General features: G+C 37.8%; 1 protein-coding gene across 3 annotated transcripts in view; it reads right to left on the bottom strand.

Moving 5' to 3' along the window:
* KIF13B (kinesin family member 13B) overlaps positions 1-19,922 on the bottom strand; it is a 127,522-nt gene that overhangs the window by 10,990 nt on the left and 96,610 nt on the right. Inside the window, exons 31-37 of one of the 3 annotated variants that reach the window (XM_062573288.1) lie at positions 18,745-18,921; positions 17,039-17,131; positions 15,961-16,113; positions 14,968-15,045; positions 14,230-14,283; positions 7,787-7,904; positions 6,700-6,836 (exon numbers count right to left, since the gene is read on the bottom strand). In XM_062573288.1, coding sequence (XP_062429272.1) covers positions 6,700-6,836; positions 7,787-7,904; positions 14,230-14,283; positions 14,968-15,045; positions 15,961-16,113; positions 17,039-17,131; positions 18,745-18,921 — 810 coding nt within the window. The remainder of the gene's footprint in view (positions 1-6,699; positions 6,837-7,786; positions 7,905-14,229; positions 14,284-14,967; positions 15,046-15,960; positions 16,114-17,038; positions 17,132-18,744; positions 18,922-19,922) is intronic. The other 2 variants (XM_062573289.1, XM_062573290.1) reach the window with 2 other exon arrangements.

Here is a 19,922-nt window from a genome sequence, read left to right as displayed (position 1 = left end):
GAAACAGCCTGTTTCAGCAGACTCGGTATCTGGAACCAAAGCCCACTCCAGTTCTCACACTGGCACCAAAAGGCAATTTCATCTTTTGCCCTGCTTTCTCCCAGTACACATGCCATCCTCAGGAAGTGCTCTGAGGCACTGTTATCCGGAGACAAGAGCTTAGAATTGGAATAAGAAGAAGTATTTAACGATACTTCTCTGTTCCTTTGATTTCTTTTCCTCTCTTTAAAAGAAACACAGGAAAGTGGGTTTTTTTCTTTTTTTTTCTCTCAAAAACCTTCAGTCTTACAGCATGCAAATCCATGAAACCTAAAACCACAGCTGATAGCAAATAGCCAAAGAAATAAAACCGTTACACTTTAATCATTCCTCATCAATTGCGGATGATGTTCTCCTCCTGTAAGGCTGACAAATTGCAAAACTCTCACAGTAACTTTGCCAAGCAACATTTAGAAAAACATGAGGAAAAAAGCAATTATCGGAAGTGGCACCTGCCCAACTTTGCTGTTGACAAGAAACAGATAGGTAAAAACACCCCCACTGGGGTAGCAAAATGTACTAAAACAAACCTTTAATGTGAAATGCAGTCAAGTTACCTGGTGGGGGTATATTATTTTGTCTGTGAAGACACTTACTGGCTGAAAAATATTTCCAAATTTACAGCCAAATTCTGTCACTAACCATGCATAGAGAGTGGCTGCTAAAGTACACATACATTTACCCAGTGGCAAAACATGACCCTTTTGCAGTGCTAATTTTTGGCACAGTTCCTTCAACAAAATTGACAAACTATGGAGCAAGAGAGAACATGAAAGCAATCCAGTTTAAAACAGCTTTGAACCAAACTGTAGGAAAAAAAAAAAGTCTTTTTTTTCCCCTCCCCCCTACGAGCTGTTATTCTGCATAGCGAGTTTATAAAGGTTTGTATCTCCGAGTCTGCTTGCACAACATATTCCGGTCAGACAGGAGCTCAGATTGTGGTGACTGAAAGCCACAAAGATGTTAGGGCATTCTGTAGACCAACTCGGTATCTTGGTGGGCTTGAATAAGAAAAGAGAACGTGCACCTCACACTACATACAGAAGCACCATTAACCCAGTTAAGCCTTTTTGACACCGCACATTACATAGATGAAAAGACACCCTCTTACAGACTCTGAAAAATATGGTATTTCAATGTCATTAAACATTTTGTAAGCCAACTCTGACAATGGTGACCAATGAATTTGGTATGAAGCCTTTCAATTTGATGTCAGTGGATGAGATTCTTAAAATGTTAATACACATTATGCAGAAAAAGTGATGGCAAATAACAGAACTGACTGGGCTAGTGGGTCTAAGCAGTATCCTGCAACCTCCAGAAATGATCCAGGCAAGGTTATAGCTGATGCATTCCTAAAGGACATTATCAGAAAGCTTCCACTGCTGTTGTCTATGCTTTACCATCTGCAGATAGGAATGACTAAGCTCAAGGACTGTCACTCTAACAGTATTATGTTCATATCACCACTTAAAAGCAGCTATTGGAAACTTCTCCAGTAGGGCATAGCAGTTGCTTCATTAAATGGGGATTTAAGTCAATTTTGAGCACTTGGGATAAAATACTTTTGCAAGCCACACACAGCAATGCAGTAAGAACTCAGAATCCCCTAATACATAGCCAAAAAGTTGAATCCATTTCAAAAAAGCTCCCCTTCCAACAATATTCCTCCTTGCCCTTGATTTTAAAATCATTTTAAAGTCAGTCTTTCAAATATAAAATGTCATTTATTTCATGAGGAGATCTGAAATCCAAGTACTTTTTTTTGAAGACACTGTACATTTAAATATTAATCCAAACTAAAAACCTTTTATTTCACCTTTCATATGTGGAACATCTCAGCCAGTAATCACACTTTTGAATTCCACATTTTTAATATATTTTATGCAAAATTAAACATACAGTGTTTCCTATGCAGTTAAATTATTTCATTCCTAGTTCCAGACAGAAAGATAAAAAGCATAATTCGTAATCGTTTTCTAGCTAGTTTTTAAAGAAGTTTCAGTGGTTGTCTCTCAACTTTAAAAGACAGTTTTCCATATTCATTCTTATTAGAAAGTATTTTTAAGAGGATGATAGGGAAAACTGAACTCATAAAGAAACCAAAACATTAACAACTCGGTCACAAGAATTAGACCCATATTAGCTCAGCCGGCCACAGAGGATCTGTAAGCTATGCTGATTACAGCATCTAAATGGTTCTTTATTTGAAACTCTGGAAAAAAAAGCCTTCCAGATTTGGCCTTCTACGAGGCCAAATTACTTGCACTTGATGAAGGAATGTAAGTTCTTTCAGTTATACTATGCACCAAGCATATCCATGGAACTACTGGTGTTTTTTAATGCACTGCCAGAGGAAGCCTTTTGTCTGTTTAGATAGCTTTTCATTAACTGCATTTCATTATTTTTTAGATTAATTACTACGTCTGCATCAGAACGTGAAGAAGAACAAATTGAAAGCTGCCCTCTCCTCGTGTCACATGTCTACCTTTCTAGACCACAAACAAAGATGAATTATATTAGCACATGGAAATTCAAACAAGAGGTTTTTTTAGAGAGATAGCAGTGACTCAGGATCTTGCATTTAAGCCATATGCTAACAAAAAGACATTTGACCATCCAACAAGGTACTTAAATATGAAGGTGACCAAAGACCACTTATCAAATGCACACTGGTAAGAAGAATTTGCTTTTGCTACAGCAATGTCAAAAAATAGAAACTGAAATTTAATATGTACATTTTTAATATCAGCACCCAATGATGCCCTAAAATGTAATTACACAGGCAGTTCCCGGAGATCAACAGGGTCATAAGGTAAAGAACAGTAATTCTGCTTGGTGCACACTATGAGAGCCTCAGCACGTTAATAAAAAAGACAAGCTTCAAGAGCATGTACATAATATAATTACGCACAGATAGATGAAACTCTGTTTCTCCCTTCACCTGCATATTTTAAGCAAGTATTTTAAACTTCTCCCCATCAGCGCTAAGGGTTGGTAAGGCTTTAAATCTTGCTCACTGCAATACTAAGCCTTTTCAAGAACAGATTAGGAAAATAAAAAGCTATTCCAGCAATCAAAAGAAGTTTAAATTGTTGGCTTTTTTATTTACAGGGTACTGGCAATTAATTTAAAGGCAGCAGATTACTGAGAAAATAGGCATTTTCTAACTTAAAAAGTATATAAACAGCTTCTTCAGAAACCAATCTTTTAGGTACATAAACAGCTTCATCGGAAGCCGTTCTGCTAGTTACATAAAGAATCCTATTATGCCAAATTAATTCAATCTAACTAATTAGAGAGCAGGAAGTTCTTTCAATTATTTTATGTGCTGTCTGAGAAACACACTTGAATATGAGAGCAGATTTCATTAATTGTGGTTCATTATTCTCCAGATTAGTTACTAAACTTGCATCAGAAGGTCAAAGACAGCAATTTTGTTAGCTGCCACCACCTTGACTGGAATGTGTCTGCAATTTTGAAACTCAGGCAACAACTGCCTATAAACAAACACACAACCAGGAAAGACCATCTTGTTAAGATAACTTTTGTATGTGCTCACTTACTTTAAGACTGATACCAGCCTAAGCAATGGCGTGCAATTGAAATAAGAAGCTGCTAAAGTAAGTATTTTCAGAACAAGAGATCAGAGCTCTGTCTTCTGTTTACTCAGACAGAAGAGGAGGTTTGAGAACACCACATTTATCCACTCTGAGTGCTGCTTGGTCACGATGAACTTAACCTTTCCTCGCAAGTTTATAAGTGAAGTTAAGTACTGCTCCCTCGGAAGCGATACTCAAAAGCACTAAAATCCCCGGCAGCTTAGTGCTAAGACATTGCTAACAAGAAAATGCAGCAAAACAAAACTAATGTATTTGGCAGAAATGTAAGACCATCCAACCCTGGTAATTTAACCACACTATAGCAGAGACTTACTACACTTAGTACAGTATAGCAGAGTATAGCAGAGACTTATTTACTAGATGGCTGGGCCAGCCATCTAGTTCAGTATGGTTCACCAGCATTTTTCCAGAGCAGGTTTTAATGACTTGAGCTAATTAAATACTCTCAAATAACGCAAAAGATGTAAGTTGAAAGCTGAGCTCAACAATAGCTTCTGAAATTCTCTTTTGCTTAAAGAAGTTTGCTGAACTAGGAGAAAGTGATAACGTGACCCATTTCTTACCTTTTTAATATTTATGTTCAAAAGACTGTTATTACATACCTACTCATTTGCTCTTAGCCAGGTGAAGATCATTTTGATCTTTTTGTTTTCTTTGCAAAGCAGTCCTTTAGTAATTTCTGTTCCTATTCTGTAGTACTACCAATTTGTTACTTACTTCCTGAGAAATAAGGTGGCGTTTATATTTCAGACAGCTAATAGGCTGCCATATTCTAGCTTTGTTCCCTGTAAGAGAAATCCATCAGGTCCCTGTTAAGTAGCTAGATTACCTTGCAGCTGCAGCTGAAATACCCTTTCGGTTTCCCTTCTCCTTTATGTTTTTTGTATTTTACCACCTACTCTCACCCTGCACCTTTCGGTTACGTCCCCTGGCACTGTATTTTTCCCACAGCACTAAGATGCATCAGTTTCTATTTTCTGAGATTCAGAAAAAAATCATTTCTGTTGTCTCTTCCATTGTGTAGTTCACTACAACTGAAAAACATACACAAGAGTTAGCTAGTTTGCTGTTTAACCCTGGCAGGTTAGTGATAAGGTGGTAAAGCTGATTGCCAAATCCTGACCCCTATAGCAGCTCCTATCATCCACCAAGCACATAGACATGTATATCTGTGTGTGTGTACACATACATATATACACACACATATATGTACACACACACACACACACACACACATATTTATATAAATATGTGTATCTCCACTGGTCACGAAACTCCTGGGGTGCTCTCCAACGCAACCAAGCATTATCACATCCCATATCACATCCCACACTTCTAGTTATACATTTATAAAATTTTTTTTAATCTTTAATTTTCTTTACATTTTAAGGACATAGCATTCCCTTCTATTAAGAACTGGTGTGATCATGATCTAATTGTTTTAGTTGCCATAGCAATCCATAATGTAAATTAAAATTCCTTAAAATGGATGTCTTTTCAGTTTAAAAACTGACTTCAGGACAAATAATACAAGACTAATCTTGAACAGTAGGAAGGAGTGGGAACAGGTGGTTAGACTAGAGGCAGGAAATTAGGTCTCGTTTCTAATCTCAGCACTCTGATTCAGCGAGAATTCAAGAAGTTGTGAAAGCCTCTCACTGCAATTGTAAAGAGCACCTATTTGCATCTCCCAATACCCAAATACCTTTAAGTAAACCACTGCCTTAATTTTATTTATCTCAATTTTATGGATGAGTAAAGTAACACTATTTCAGTCTCAACACTAAGGCTGTTATAAGTGAAAGGTAACTTGAAAAAGTAAAGCATAAAATTAGCTGAGATTTGGGAACAAAACTTGCTCATTTTATTACTGTGTGGAGAACAAAATCATATCAATTTAAAAATGTTTTAAAACTGTCATATTTTTATTTGTGCTAGGTCTGTTAGAAGTTACTTTAAAAACCCTACAATATTTAAGTTTTAATGTATTTGTGTTATTTATCTCTTTATTTATTTTTAAATATATCACTGTGCTTCTACGGTAACAAAATATCTCCTAGTAATCCACAGAGGTTCTTGTAATCGCAGGTTTAGTTGTAGCAAACAACTAAACAGAATGTCTGGATCCAACCATTAAAAATAGATGTTTGGGGATGTTAGATTTTGCTAGAAGGATATCCTTTAAAATATTTCTCTGCATGTGAAGAGTTGAGAAGGATCTACATCAACAAACAAGGTGCTTTCTAAGCTCCAGACTGGTGAACAAGAACAGAGTAGAGTTACCGGATGCTCAAAGCACAGATCAAACAGCCTTACATAAACTTTAACAAATGAGATCTGGCTCCAGATCTATCTTCGTAACATTTTTCCCCAGACTTACACTATGGAGAGCTATTCCTTTATAAATAAACTACAGCCTCTCACATAAAGAAGGGAATTTTAATTATAATGGTATTCTGCATTTCATCTGTTTGCTTCCTTTAAAAGAGTAGTGTTTTCCAATCTGCTTGACCATTCACTAGTTGCCATTCAGAGCACAGAAGCCACATTTGGAGCAGGTGTTTTGAATCACAGCATCCAAAAGGTAGGATGCTTCTCTGGCACGTTCTCTAGACAGGAGAGGAAACAAAACCAACTGCCCAGAGTACAGAGCAAAAGACGAAAAAAGGTGACATGAGCTGCAGGGGGATGGTAAATGAAATCAAGAATTAAAAATAGAATTACATTTTCCACTTGGCAATACACAAACAACACTAAGTGCACTTCATAAATTTTACTATTGTTGCTGCAAGTGGTATTACCATAAATCACATTGGTAGTACACTTGGCACTTTTAAAAAGCCAAGTGGGCTGAGTGTATCAATAAGTTTAAACAGCTCCACTATCTCTGGAAGAATGGAGGGGAAATGCATCACAAGGCTTTACTATGACTAAAAGCTTGGTTTGCACTGCAGCAACATATAAAATAGCACTTTGCCAGCAAGTCTAACAGCACTCATCCTTATTACTGCATAGTCTATTTGATTTAATTTTTTACCTGCTGTGCAAGAGGAAAGGTCTGCCTGCCTTTCTTCTCATCTCTAACAGGAAAGAGAGACTTCAGCAGCTTTGGCATCTGAGGCACAAAGGATTTTACAGGATTCAGGTAGGAAGCAGCAAGGCTACCAAGACCTGCTGGAAGAGTTGAAAGATGAAACCAGTTATGCTTTTGCGGCAGGAGGAAGAATCAATAAAACTTATCACTTTAGTCAAACTTTAAGACGACATCATCCTGTGGTCAAAGCATTGGCAAAGGAAAAACAGGTAGTGCTTGCTCCTTCCTTGAAAGGGATATATGAATTTGTATAAGTTTTAACCTGTGGCTACAGTATTTACACTCCTGTGCAAAAAACAGAAAAAAAAATGCCACATGGTGTTAAAAAACTTGCTGTTTGCAACTGGAAGCATAAAACGCTTTATAAATTGCAGAATTAGAAAATACTCTAGAAGGAAAAATTGAAAAGGATGGCCATACAATAGAGTTTTAATGCCAATTACAAAACCTCCAAGACGTAGAAGATGAGAAGATCCATGTTAAAAAAAAAAAAAAAGTAGGTGCATTCAATTCTTTTCTCACACTGTTTTTCTACTCTACTCTCCCTTGAGAAAATACCACTATATATTCCTGCACTCTTCACTATACATTAGGTACAATCAACTGCAAAATATTCATTCAATTCCGGTGCTGGTTATTTTCTAAAACACTATTAGCCTTGTGGTTTTCACTGTTTTACTCAGGTAACAGATGATACATTATGAGTCCAGCTAACTTTTGGTTAGAAATAAAGCTTCTGAGAGAAAGACTGCCTTTTCAGAAATCAAAGACAACTCTAAACGCTTGGTATCTACTACTCTGCAGAACTAGTATCCAATTTAAAGTAAAGGCCAGCTACAGTAGGCAGGCAGACAGCATAAGCTTAGTCATGACTGCTATATGTTCACACAGTTAAGAGGGCAGAGAGGGAACTCCACAGACATTGCTTTGGAGAGGAAATTGCTCTGCTCTGCTTTACCTGACATTCAGAAGCTAGGGTGACTTCATTCCATTTTCACCAGAGCTGACTAAGCTCTAGAAAATCCCTTACCTGGATCAGGAGAGTGATTCTGCTGCACAGAGCCTGGCAGAGAGGTACGAGATGGACTAATGCCCCTCCTGGACTTTGCGGCACCTTGGGATACATCTTGCTGGCTCTCCCATCGACCCTAGGCAGAAAAAAAAAAGATTGAATGTTTCAAAGTTAGCACACTAGCAGGAACACAGCCATATTTACACACCCTGCCATCTCATAAAGCTGCTTTGCAAAGTTCACAATGTGCAGAGCTGAGGAAAAACCCTTCCCCTGAGGCATTTTTAGTTGAAAGACCCAATCCTGCAAAGATAAGCACCCTCAGTGCCCATCAGCATTAAGTCATAGAAAGAGTCTATATTTACAAGTCTATAATATTTCACTCAATTGCATAGCTGTATTCTGGTAGTTGAGTACCTTATAGCCAGGTGAAAATAAAATAGTACTATCTGCCCAAAAGTCATAGAATAGAATCATTTGTGTATCTGATCAGGAAGAAGTCATCAGAGAGTGAAGGAGAAGAGTGGCAAGGACTAACAGAGCTCTGAACAAGAAAAGAAATATGATCTTACACCTGAAAGCTGGATGTTAGTGCCTAGGATCAGATAATGGACGAACTGATCAGATGAAGAAGAAAATTGTCGTAGCTCCATTTCTTTTAACAGACTGGAAATGAGAGAGATGGAACATATGACAACAAGTTGCAGATAGGAAGAATCAAGGAAAAGATTAAACAGAGTTTTGACATGGTTAATGAAGATGAAACATATGATTTTCAGGTCTGAGAGTGTGAGTACAGATGAGGTAGGAAAGCCAACAGAGAAAGAAGCAAGCTACCTTCCTTCCCAAAGCTCCCAGGATCCTCTAGATAGGTTTTGACTAAATGGATCCCATGAGAGGTATGTATCCAGTCTCTGCCAGGGGGTGATTTCTTTTCAGTCTGGTGTGGCTTTGCATCTTCCACCCAAAATGGAAGGCTCAATGATGAACTTGCTTTGCCAGTGCAGACAATCTCAAAGCTAACACGTTTCACACTAGCGCACAAACGTCAAGAATCTATGCAGCAAAATCTTCTTTTGCTATCACCTTGATAGGTAAAATCTTTTACAGGTTTGTCTGCAATGATTACACAAAGTGACTGGTCAGAAGGTCTCTAAAGGAAACTGCTGCTAGAAGTTTTAATGTAGATCAGGACAGGATACTGCTTTACTAAACTGGGCACTAAATTAGCGGTGTAGTACCAAAAAAACGGGCACTGAAACGCATGTGCCCTGCAAACTTCTGATATAGAAACATTCTCAACGGCTGTCAAAGCAGTTGCTTACGCACTACTAAAGAGTACGCTCTAACAAAGCTACATGGAGCTAATTTACTTAATTTATAGGAGAGCTTAATGCAATCCTACATCCATTTAGAGAGTCTATGTGTCAAAACAGCCTGGCCTCAAATGCCAGAAATAGCCTTGATGTCTTGTGGAAAAGTTCTGTCTTGTTCAGGTAAGTAGAGTGCCCTCCAGACTATGAACTAGGAAAGTTTCACTGTTCCAGAAGCAGAGGTTGAGAAGACATGATGATGATGGTAAGGCAGATAAACCAGTACAAACTGAAATCTCACCCCCCCCTCCTTCAGGTAAAATTAGGCTATAGTCAAACACACTTTTTTTGTCCAAATTCTGTACGATATCTGTATTTGTCTGTATTATTTCTATCTATATCTGTATCTTGCCTGTACCTCTTCAAAAGAGGCAACAGAAACAGAAACACTTTGACAATGATAGTACAGCGAACATACTGATAAGAAGTCAAAAGGTGGACAGATCTGCTAGGTACCAGACAACAAGTTTTATGTATTTCCCTTTGAGGAGGAGGAGGTATCTTTCAAGAAGCTTCACACCGCTGGATGCAAGGAAATAATCTGACCTTGAACAGGAGAACGACAGGCAGCTAAACTAATCTTAACTGTAATTCGAAGTCCTGAATGTTTCACAGGTAATAAATAAGCCATGATAGGAGGAATAGATTTCTCCAATGGGTTGAAGGTCACACTAAGCAGCCCAGAGCAAAAATCGTTTCCATTTGGATCTATAAGTTAGTCCCATAGAAGCAGTCCTGCTTTGAATAACAAGTGAACTGCAGTTTTGCCAAGCAGCACCTGTCTTCAGGCCATACCCAGCTAACAACCCTATGATTAGAGACAACAAGCTGTTTCTGTGAAGTAACCTTCTGGAGATCTAAAGAGTGAGTTGACTGGAGGCAGCCATCCTGAAAGTCAAAACTCGTGTAACCCAGCTTGGAGTAACAGTATTACCAGGACTTTGTTTAGTCTTGTATTTTTGATGCCTTTGGGGGTTAAGCCCTTCTTAAAAGCTTCCTGCTTTATTAGTGTGGATGACCAAACTGTTCTACTCATACCTTAAGCCTCATACTTGAGTATTCTCTTTGACCTGTAACTCTATATCCTACACCCAAAGCCATGCCTTTCTGGCAAATTCTTTCCACAAAATATTTCAGCAGAAGTATTCCTATTCCACTCCACAGAAACCCTTATTCAGGCTCCTGCTATATGATGTTTCAGCTAGCACAGGTCTCTTTCCAGTAGCCTTCATGCATGCAATCTTGTCCCACTTACATTCATTCAAAATACTGCTTCGGAAACTGCCCTTCTTTTTTGCCACACTGCAGTGGACATCTTAAGGCAGTATGGAAACATCCAAAGACTCTGGGCTATGATCAAACTGTCTTCCCCTTTTAGTAGGTGGACTGAAGTCTCCTCTGACTCCCACTGAGCAATTAGTTTGCAGGAGGAAAATCAAAATATAAGAAAGAGTTCATATTATATCCAGATGAGGAAAATATCTCCATACAATTCTGCCTCCTATAGATGCCCCAGCTCAGTGGTGCTGAAGAAGTTTAAAGAAAGTAGAAGAGTATTTGGAGGTCACACAACTCAAAGAATGTTAAAATACTGTTTGATTTTGTTGCCCTGGGGAGGGTCTGGGAGACGTTGATGTGAGATTAAGCAAAAAAAATGTGTAAGAGCAAAAAAGCATACAGGGACTTTTTTTTCAGCCCAATTTCCTTAGTTCCTCACTGTTCCAGTGAAGAAAGTGAAGTTATTTCCACTGATTTACATGGTACCAATTAGGTGAAAAGCCTCTGGTTTCAGTAAAACCTGAAGATTAAGTTACACAATCTTGTCCTCTTCACATGGCTTTTGGATACAAAGCTTTTGAGTTACAAACCGCTAGACATTTCAGAATGGAAAGACAACTATCAAAGACAGCAATAGCTATAATGCCAAGGTATTCTAAGAACAAACTGATTTTTTCATTATAATTATAGGCAGAAGGACACCTGTAAAACAGGTCAGATGTATCTCCCATTCTTTGTGCACATAAGTTATCCAATTTTTAAGTGCACTGAATTTTTAAACTTCCAGTGCAAGCATCCTGGAATGTGAAAATCCAGCTCTGTATCCTAAATCAGCACTAAGAGAGTCTGTACTCCCACCTTACCTGACACTGGTGCCGATGTGCAAGATGAAGCAGAATTCATCTCACTTTCCCTAACTACTTTGTATCTGTAGTGATAACAGGAGTTAGAATTAGCTTGTTCTTATTTAAGCAAACAAATAAAACTCAGAGGGGTAATAACACATACAGTTCTGCTAATCTAACAAGAGACAAATGTAACACTGTGTACTGAAGCTAATTTGGAAGGTATCTCTCTTCTTTCTTGTCTAGTTAGTTAGCTTAGGCTTATGAGTCATTATTTTTAAAAAAATCCTAAAAAAACCCACCAAAAACCAAAACAAACCAAACAAACTAGAGCTTGCCTGCTTTTTAGAAGTTCTCTGCTACAAAGCTGTCTTTAGGCCTCTGGTGTCAGTACACAGAGATAATCTTTAATATTCTTCAAAAATGTGCCAAACTCAACTGTCATCTTGGGTCCAGGAGAAGGACTTTTCCAGCTCTTCAGAGGAGAATGTCACCACTCATCCATGTGTGTAATAACAAAAAGACAACTCTTGCTGTATTGCTATTAAGTGTAGGTCCTGATTCTGGAAACTTTCTGATCTGCCTATTTTAGTTGCACCAAAACCACCTTTCCCTCTTATTCCAACTTGTTTTATATTCTTTGTTTGCAGGGGAACGAGTCCTTGCAATTAGTAGTGCTGATAATTATGGTCCATACTGATAACTTTAACAGTATGAATGGTCCTTTGCATATAATACAGGAATGAGACTCAAGAACCATTCCTACAAAGCTAAAAATCCATGGTAGAGATAGCAGCAATACAAGAAATAATGAGATAAAAACTAAAGAGAGAAATGAAGTAATGGAATTAAAATTAAGAGATGGAATAAAAGTTAAGAAGAGAAAGATCCTGGAAAACTACTCAGGGCTTCTCCTAACATTAAAGTATACAAGCTTGACAGGTAAGTGCTGCACCCTATTCAGGATGCAACTACTACCCTGTGACTGATGTTTCTTATGATCCAATAAACCACTTGCTTGAAATTGGCTTATTATAGTCACTTATAAGCAAAACCAAATTCTTGGTTAAAAAAAAAAATCAACACTGGAGAAGATTTATTTTTACATACCCATTGAATTCCTCTCTAAGTTACAAAGACAACTAACTTAGCTGAAAGACAACTAACTTAGCACGTGAGGCTGTTTCTTGGATGCCTTATGCTAAAACAGATAGGATTAAGATCACCGGTCTGCTTTACAATGTCTGTGCGTTACATGAACATTTATGAATTTTTGTAGCATTTCCTAGTGGTTACAAAAACTTCCATTTATCTCCATATAAAAACCTCAACCAGGTGCCTGTTTAGAATTGGAAATCTCTCACAGAGAAGTTCGTGCTCCCATCACCATCACTGTCGTGGTAACAAGCGCTTCGAAATTACGCACGCTGCAAGCAGGGAGGTAAGCTACACAATTTCAGCACCATCTTATAGCAGTACAGTGTGCTTGTCAGTGGTTACACCAAATAAGGCAAAGAGCTGCAAAACCCCATGCAAACCACTACCAATTAATTGCAATTAACCAAAGCTTGGTACAGCTAGAGAGATGACCATTCCTCTGAGAGTATTAACATGATACAAAGGATAAACATCTTCTCCATTGGCCCTGTATTAATTTAAATTCACTCTTTTCCAGAAAACCAAAGTTGTTAACACTTAATCATCTGATGGAAGCCTTAACATCAGAGAAAAAATATAGAAGATAGCAAATACTTCACACTGTCATCATTATATGTCCACAGAACTGTGAAACGTGGTATCTAAATAGCTATAGCTCTGTAACAAGATACAAGATGCACCCAAGATGGAGAATGTTCTCTCATTTGTACCAGTTTTATACTGCTTTAATGACAGGCTTTTCAATGGAAAAACTCATTTGTCATGTACTATGCAAATGAGGCACCAACAGCAGCATCTTTAAAGCAGGAAGTAAAAGCGTTTAAGTGAGCAAAATAAACTTTATAGTGAGATAAGATGATTATCTCACTCATTAGGTGGACCTAATGCATTACCTCTGCTGGGACCTTTGGACTCTGAAACATGCAATGAGGGAAATTATTGAGGGGAAGGGAGGAAAAAAATAATAAAAAATCATTAAGAACTCAGATCTTTAATTTTTGAGATAAAAATTGTAATATTGAAACATTCCAGTTCTCTCCATATACAACTTGCTATAAGCACTTTATCACCTGCAGATATTTTAGCATTCTCCACATGGATCAAATGTAGCATATTTAGCAACCAATGCTAGAGCACTACATCAAAATTCTATTATTCCATGCAACTGCATTATGCATTAAAATGTCTTGTCACCATCAGATTCTCCCTTTTAAAATGACTACATGCATGCTGGGCAGAATATTTATCAGGAGAAGGCACTTCAGCTTATCTAGGCTTTGGAAAATAAGTTTAAATTTAATCTTTCTCTTTTTAAAGAAATACTTTTGATCTATACTGTTATTTTTATAGAGCTTAATGGGGTTGCTTAAGCTTAAGATTGCTGGTTTCTCTTGTAAAGGTCAGGGGCTCACTGTATGAGTCTCTATTCTATCCTCAAGGTGGACCTGGACTTACATGTGAGCCCAAATTTGTTGCTTACCTGAAAGGTTTGTATCCTACCAGGTAAAAGCTTTAGAAGAGCTCTGAAGCCTGACAATGAGAAAATTTTCCCTGACAAACACACTCCCGTGTAATGGGTGGCTACACATAACCTGACCCACTCAGAGTGAGCCTGCCACTGTACATCCCACAGTGGATGGCAGCAGTGCTCACAGCTGGAAGCCAGACTGATCCAACGCTGCATGTCCAAAATGTCCCAGGAACAGCCCCGAGGATAATAAAGAGCACGAGGGTGTACCCCATCTTTTACAGCTACTTCTTGTCATATGTCATATGAGTATTTCTCAGGAGAGTTTCAGATACTCACTCGGTTACTGCTCAGGTTATAGGGGGGAGCTAAATCTTGGCGGCTTCCAGAAAGCTGAAATGGTTAAGGCAAGCAGAATTATTTCTTACATAACTTGAACAACAGATAAATATATACCTTTTGACAAAAACAAAGAAGGGTGAAAAGAAACCATCTTGCAGTTTAAGCAGAACTGAAAACCAGGAGACATAAGGTGAATCTTGACTACTGACTGCAAAGGAGCCAGAGTTTGGCAAAAAGTTTTCATTACTAGTCCACTAAAGCATTTGATTCCAGATTTTGGACAAGAAGGTGTCTCCTTTTTCTTATGTTCTAAACAGGAAAAGGTAATGTCCATAAGAGGCTGTTACAAAGTTTAATTCATTAAATACTTGTAATTTGCTTTCAAAACTTCTAGGGAAGATGGAAAAATCTTCAACTTGGTATCTAGATGAAAAATATTCAGTGTTCAGAAATAACTGCAAGAGTTCCTTTTGCACTGCTTTTTCAGATGGTCTGGATTGTGCGGATGCTAGTACGCTTCAGGCATACTAGCCTGTGTGATGGAAGTATTAACATTTGCAGGTTTTGCCTCTGCTTAGCTATTTACATGCTCATAAATAGCACAGATAAATAAAAAGATCAACTAAAAGGAAATTCATTGCTGTACGCTGTGACTCTGGCATTATAGGGACCTGTAAGTGAAAGGCTGGTCTTGCTGCCCTCATTATGCTGTAGATACCAGCGTTGAATACTCACCCGATTCACATTGGGAGAGCTCAGGCTCCTCCGGTAGAGTTTTCCTTTTCCCATTAGCTGCTCCTTTACAGCAACTTCCTGCCAACCACACAAAAAGAAAAAAAAAAAAAATCCAACTTCAATTATCCCAGGGTAGTTTAGTCTAAAGAGTCTTTTTGCACAGGCTTCTGTCTCAAAGATGTACTATAATTGCACATAACACAGTTAGAGTTAGAAGTCTGAGAATGGACAAGTTTTATTTTGCTGATTGACACAGGCAGGATTTTACAGCTGGTTCTCAATCCATGACATGACTGTAACAGATGCAAAGACTTAGACTCCTTTTCCTAGCTGAGCTCTTATTTTAATCCTTTAAACTAATTACACATGACAGGGAACTTGCTTTCAATACTTAAGAGTGCATCGCACTTCACCATTAATTTATAGTGGGCAGGAGCATACTCTGGCTTGTTTTGCATAAATTTCTTTTGTGCTGGCATAATTTAGATCCAGAAGAATAATTTTCAATATGTGTATTTTGCTCACGTGTATTTTCTAGTAAACAGATCAAGTCACAGTTCTTAGGATTAACCCAATCACTGTCTTCTTTATTGACAGAACAGGTTTGGTTTATCTATGGCAGAATACATGCAAAATGACAAGAGCTCTACCCAAGAGTTAGAAACAAGAACTCAAACCATAATTAGCAAAGTATTAAGAACAAATTAAGGAACCACAGCAGAAAGTGCATTTTATAGAAAGCTTCCAGTTCCATCCATGTCACAGGCAGTTGAATGAGAACATCTCCATAAAGAGATCTGCCTCTGCACATTTGCTTCTTTGGACTTTTGCCACAGGCACACTTTGAAAAGCTGAGGTATGTAGTGAAGTGAAGTGGTCTTTTTGTTTTTCTTTTCTAGGCTACTGTAGGTGCTTATGAGAACAGTTCCATTGCCATGCAGTGTTCTCAGTAAGTGTATTCTCTGTTGTTCCACCACAGCCTTAAAAACAGACCTGGCGCAGACGATCCAAGGTAAGAATGTTCTCCACAGCCAGTACGCTCCGTAGATATTTCTCAATATAGGCTTCAGAATCAGCTGAAGCTGCATCTTCAACATTTGCTGCCATTCTGGCAAGGGCTTCCCGCTCTTCAGCTCCCTGTGCATCCTGGCAGAAAGGTAAGAAATGTCATCCTTTTTAAATAAAAGAAAAATCTCACACATTGGTCCTGCAGAGAAAACATTTTTAAAACATGGAAGAGAGATTCAATATTGTTTTTCCTTCAGCGCAAGGGCAAATTCAGATTATCTTGTTGGAGATTTCTGAATATAAGCCTCATTGCACTGAAGAAGTTTATGCAATACACACTGGATGGGTGCTCCTACCCCTACTGAAGTCATCACTCAGGCTGTATGTGGATATTGTTCTTGCCTTTTGAGAGTCTCTCAGGGAGACATTGCCATTGATTGACCAAAGGACTGCATTCGAATCTTTTGTATTTAAAAAGTACTCAAACACATTTGAGATGTTCTCTCTCCTACAAGGAAAACAAAACTCCAAATAACTTACAACTAAAAAAATGCTTCAGAAACAATTCAGCACAGAGCACTAAATATAGCGAACAAAAGAAAGTCAGGCAGCATTAGCAATCAAGGTTTCAGCTCTTCATGTGTTAATGTTTCTGCAAGCACTTGTAAGTGCAAGTGACAGAGCACTGGTTTGGAAGGAAAGGATTAACATTGAAGGAAAGTATGAACATGCTCAGAAATCAAGAGCTAAATCAAGACATTACATAGAAGAAGGCAAAAAATTTTTTAACTTATTTTCATGTTACCTATATTTCAAGTTAGGCACTTCATCTACCCATTTTTCTTTCCCTTTTTCACTTCTCTCCCACAGTTCTTTGAGGACTTAAGCAGACAGATCTCCACTCAACAGAATATATAGTGACACTGACGAGGCAGCATTTAAAGAAATTTGCTTAATCTTTCATAAGAACTATAACTTGTGCTTGAAGCAGCAGGAGGTAACATGCTCAGAATAAACAAAAAAGATTCTTAGCCCACTTCAGATATTTTGAATTCCTATTTACCTCTGGAATATTTGAGACTATCTCAAAGGTGACACCACAGCCAGGAATTGAACTTCGGTGAGACATTCTTCTGAGAAAACTCTGTGCAAAACCCTGCAGGAAAAAAAGAAAAAAAAAAGAAAATATTTCTTCCTTTAAGAAAAAAAAATTTAGTGTACTTCAACTGAAGTAAATACAGTTTACCCAGGAAGACGCTCAAACCCAAAGATTAACCGACAAGTTTGTAGAATTCAAAGATTTTAGCTCAGAGAGAAATCATTTGCTTGTCTTTATTTTACATGAAGAAAAAGGATTAACTTCCTTCATTGCAAGGTGACCGCTTAACTAGCGAACACAGCATTTGCTAGTTCTAGATCTTTTTTATTTTGTAGAGCCCTAGGTGACTTGTCTTGAATATTGACAAGTACAGGCATTAAATTCTTGACCAAAGAGATCGTTATGAAGAATGATTTAAGGGGGCATGGACATTGTTTATGCTGACTTGGCACCTTGCAGGGTTAAGAACTGGACTGTTGAATTAATGCAGAGATGAGTCATTCAAAGATGCTGCTGAGACAAACACCCAGGAAAGGTTATCGATGAGAATTTTTAGAAAGCCAGCAAGAAAGCTGAAGATTATGTGTGGGGTAATAGTTAGAAAGCATCATTGACTAAATCTGTAGAAAATGGAATTGATGAAGACTTAATACAATTATAATTTTTGGCAGGCTCAATGTATGCGTTGAATAAGCTTTTCCCATTCTACATAATAATAATAAAAAAAAACAAAAAAAACAAAAAAAAACACACTGTCCCCTTTCTCAGAAAAAGCTTTTGCCTAACTAAGGTATCAGGAGCTGCAGTTCTTTTACTTCTAACATTAAAAGCAGTTCAGAGTTGCCTACAGGGTTTCCGGATGTGACCACACCTGTTCTGCTCTTGCCCCACATTTTAACTACAGGTGGGCAAACAGAGCAGCAGTTTTGTCTTCCTGCTTTGCCATCATCACTGCTATGGGAAGCTGTATTCTGATACAGTGCCGAGCAGAGTCTCTGTCTTCCCGTCCTCTTCCTCAACAATAAAATAATTTTCAGGATCTGTTGCTCCAAATGAAATCACAACCTACTTTCCATTTGTCAAACATCCTGCTTTTACCTATACAGGATCATAAGGGAATAAGCCGATTGGAAAATACAAAGGACCAAAAGTGACTAACTGAGGAATTACACAGGGAACCCTTTCTCCAACCATTGCCAGCTTATCCTTAAATATTTGTGTCTCAAGCATGAATGGTTATATAAACTTGGATACACAAATATACATAGAAATAGTTATCAATAATCTAGGAACATACTGTAGGAATAGGAAAACACACAGCTTTCTTCTGATATACAATTTTTGCAAAACACGAATTCCAAGCTCATGAAAAGTTAACTCTTTCCACTTTTTAGTGATTGGGGATAAGACAATTACTGAGTAGTTAACACAAATAATACTGAAACGCAAAGATAATCTCTCATATTCCATGTTACACATCAGCCTTTAAAGAAAGGCTGCAGCATCATCCAGTATTGAAGATACTGTGAAGATTACTTGTCCTCTTGGAGTCTCTCTGCAAGCAGTTAATATATTTCTAGCAGCGTTTTTCACAGATCACAGCCTTCCCTTCTTGAAGCACTGATAAACCTGGGGCAGAGTGAAAATGTGAAGGATTATAAAAGATATACCTGTCTGCCATAAACATTAACACAGATGCGCTTGCGTAACACTAATTGCATTTCTGCAGGATGGCTGAGCTGGACAGTGGTTCTCACAATAAGGTAAACTCTTTCATCTGCTGCTGTTCCTTTACTGAGCTGGATACAGTCATGGACTGTGGAATCCCATGAGGCTTCTGCTTTCACCTGCAAAGGAAAAAAATGTATCCTCTAATAAGCATAATTAGGAGTATAATTAACTGTAATTAATTAAGCATAATTAACAAAAATACATAATACATAAATTTTGAGAACCAGCTTCTCCGGTTTACTCCCTATGAAGAAAAATGTCTGCATTTTAGAAGAAGTCATTAAAAAAAAATCAGTATTAGTTTGCCAAGTGAAGATGTGGGGATTAAAAATGCCAACTTGCTCAAACTCTGGGAAGATCTCTGAATCCCCAAGATCATAACAAATTTTAAAACATGCAGAACTATAGGACCACTTGGCCTAATTTATTAAAATAAGACAGAGAGCAACAGAGATTGCAATGAAATTCTTCCATTATACTACATGAAAACTATCCATTCAGTATTTAAGAAATAACTTCGCTGAAGCAGTTGTAGCAATACAACAGAAGTTGGAATTTTCTTGAAGGTTAAATATTGCAGAAAGTTTATATGGCTTATCTGCAAGTCATAAGAAAAACAGCCCAGTAGCAATCTTTCCAGGCTTTAAAACAAAACAACAAAACCAACAACCAAAAAAACCGAAGATCATCAGGAGTAAAGCTCCTCTAAGAACACTAAAAAGAAATAAGTTTCAGGGCAAGAAGTTAAGGGGAAAAAAAGTCATAGATATTATTCCAAACCAACAGTAAGAATTAACAAGCCACCAATTAGAATTTAAAACTTTCAATTAAAAGAAAAACAACATACAGCAAGATATGTGACATGAACATCTCAGTCTAATAAAGCAGATCCCTCCCCCCGTAAAACTGTGAGCTATGTTGTAACATGGGGCATAATGAATACAACTAGCCACAGTTAAAGGCCTTAATCCATAGTTACTGTTAAGATTGTTTAGCTTCCCAGTTGCGCACTTCGATATTCCAATTTGCTTGCGTTTTTTGTCTGTTTAAGTTTAATAAAAACTCAGAATTTCAAGTATTTATAATGTCTGGGTTTAGGTGAAGGAAGACTGCTGAA

This window comes from Rhea pennata, chromosome 3 (assembly GCF_028389875.1).
Source record: "Rhea pennata isolate bPtePen1 chromosome 3, bPtePen1.pri, whole genome shotgun sequence".
In the NCBI taxonomy this organism is placed as follows: Eukaryota; Metazoa; Chordata; class Aves; order Rheiformes; family Rheidae; genus Rhea; species Rhea pennata.
This window is presented reverse-complemented; position numbering and strand designations above follow the sequence as displayed.